This window comes from Manacus vitellinus, unplaced genomic scaffold (assembly GCF_001715985.3).
Source record: "Manacus vitellinus isolate BGI_N305 unplaced genomic scaffold, ASM171598v3 scaffold_48_pilon, whole genome shotgun sequence".
NCBI classification, from domain to species: domain Eukaryota; kingdom Metazoa; phylum Chordata; class Aves; order Passeriformes; family Pipridae; genus Manacus; species Manacus vitellinus.
Window position 1 is genome coordinate 4,653,015 of NW_021940593.1, and position 2,327 is coordinate 4,655,341.

Sequence of the window (2,327 nt, forward strand, 5' to 3'; positions counted from 1 at the left end):
CCCCCCAAAAAAAGCCCAACAGCTCTTTCACAGAGTTCCCAGGAAGGGCAGAGTGTCCCAAATTCCTGCTTTGCTCTTCCTATTCCTTCCCATGGAAATCAAGGCTATTTTTGTAACCATCACCTGTCCAATGTGGATTTCCAGCTTCCCTTCTTTTGGATTATCCCCAGAGGAAAAGGTTTCTATAAAACAGGTCACTCCCATCCAACCTCCACCAAAGCCATGAAAACACAGCCAGAGAACTTCAATCTCACCACCTCCACCCTGCCTTCAACCCTGCCAGGACAACCCCAAACATGCTCTTCCATGTGGGAATAACGCTCCAGAGATGCAAAAATCCAAACATCTGGACCTTCCCATGCACGGTGGGGGGAGACAGTGCAAAGATAAATGACTTTTTGGTGTCCAGCAGCAAGGCAAGATCTCTGGATTTGATGTCCCCCCCACCGAGGACCTTCTTCCCATCACAAAAGAATAAACCCCCTCCCAATCTCCTCCCTCTGAGGGCTGCAGAAATCCTTGAGGAATGATGCCAACGGAATAACTGCATCAGCAGGAGCACTTACCCTTGAAGGGCTTTCTCTCCAAACCAATCTCCCTTCCCCAGGGTGCGGAGGAAGACGGGATCTTCACTGGGGGAGTCTTCCCGAGTGACGTTCACCTGCGGAAAAGCCAAAAGGATTTAGGAAAACTGGGCTTGACAAAGGGTTGTTCAGAGAGGAATTGGCCAGCTCCCAGATCTCTGGACTGGGTCTCCTCTGGGAATTGTTCCCCAGGGTCCTGCACTCTTCCCGTGGCATCACTGACCAACCAGCTGGGGAAATGAACAGTTATTTCCCACCGAGGTACCTCCTGCTCCTGGAAAAACCCACCACTTTGGGGGTTTGAATGTTTGTCACTCAGAACACAGAGCTGGCTGCACAAGCACAGGCAGCAGCAGAAAGAGGCTCCAAGATTTTGGGGTGGCTCAGTCAGGCACACAGCTCAGGCTCCAGTTAGATTTGCTCCCCAGCATTCCTTGAGCTCCTGAGCTCTCACCTCAGGGAAAGGTGGCATAAAAATCAGAACCAAAATGAAACAGTTTGGGGGCTGCAGGATGAAAGGTGCCCCCACTTCTTTGGGCTCCCAGATTCAGGGAAGGGATGACTCTGGCTGGAGCAAAAATCAAGGCTTTTCATTGAAGTTTAAAGGAATTGACCACCTTATTTTTAATTCTTTTTTATTTAGCAGTGCAAGAGAAGAGCAGATATTGCTGATGGAAAGCAAACTGTCTCCCTGCTGTAAACTCATGGACAGTGCATGGTGGGAGTCACCTCTCCCAGCTCTAAATCGAGTTGTGCAGCCTCTGTCTGTGGTCAGTGGACAGGGGCAGGCATTCCCAAAGCCCATCTTGTCCCAGATTTCATTGGGATGAGCCCCTCTCTGCAGGTACCTCACCTATAGGGGAAGATCTCTCATCTGCTCCTCCTTTGCAGACCTTTTAATCAGAGCTTTGGCACATGGAAGTTCCCAAAGGCAAAATGTGGGATGTCAGACATGTCCTTTTGGATTTGGAGACATTCCAGTGTAATTCCACCATGAAATTCCCAATTGTGCCCTGCACCTTCTCCCACCTCCTTAAAGGGTGGCCAGAGCAAAGCAGGGGGTTTGAGTCATTAATGCCCCACCCAAGAGCACGGGAATGTGGGATGGCTGAGCCAGGAACACCCCTGGACACACAAAGGGGACTTTAATGCAGATTTCAGCTCTTTCTCCCTGACTTCCATGGATCCTAAGCAATGAGTGTGGAGGGATTTCTGTGTGGCTCAAAGCTCTGAGCCCTTTGAACAGCCACTGCTCCACCTGACCCAGCACTAAACTGGTGCCACACCACGGTTTTTAATGGGAAAATGGTGGGAACTGGCATAGCATGGCACACTCTGCCTCTGGATCAAGGCAAGGCACTGCACAAGCAGAAGGGATTGAGCCATTTCCATTCCACAGATTCCTGCACTCAAAGTGTTCTCAACCCACTTCTGATTTCTACTCACTTGGACTCCAGGAAACCCACTCAAATAAATGAACTAAAGTAGTTCAGGAATGGGGTCAAGTGGGGTGAATGGAGCTGACAGACAAAAAGAGGAGAGATCTCGCTCCTAAAAGAACCATCAAGGGAGGATGGGCTGCAAGAAAACAGAGCAGAAATCATTCTGAGTGTTTCTGAGGAGTGCTGGGCTCAAAAATACAAAAAATCTCCTTGCTCACTTCAGCCTGGAGAAGAGAAGGGTCTGAGGAGACCTTAGGGCAGAATCCAGTACCTAAAGGTACAAGAGAGCTGGAGAGGGACT

General features: G+C 49.7%; 1 protein-coding gene across 1 annotated transcript in view; it reads right to left on the reverse strand.

The window, feature by feature from the left end:
* The window catches only part of PRKG1 (protein kinase cGMP-dependent 1), a 316,479-nt gene that overhangs the window by 91,681 nt on the left and 222,471 nt on the right, over window positions 1-2,327 (reverse strand). The window contains exon 7 of the mRNA XM_029962597.1: window positions 567-661. Within this exon, the coding sequence (XP_029818457.1) occupies window positions 567-661 (95 nt within the window). The remainder of the gene's footprint in view (window positions 1-566; window positions 662-2,327) is intronic.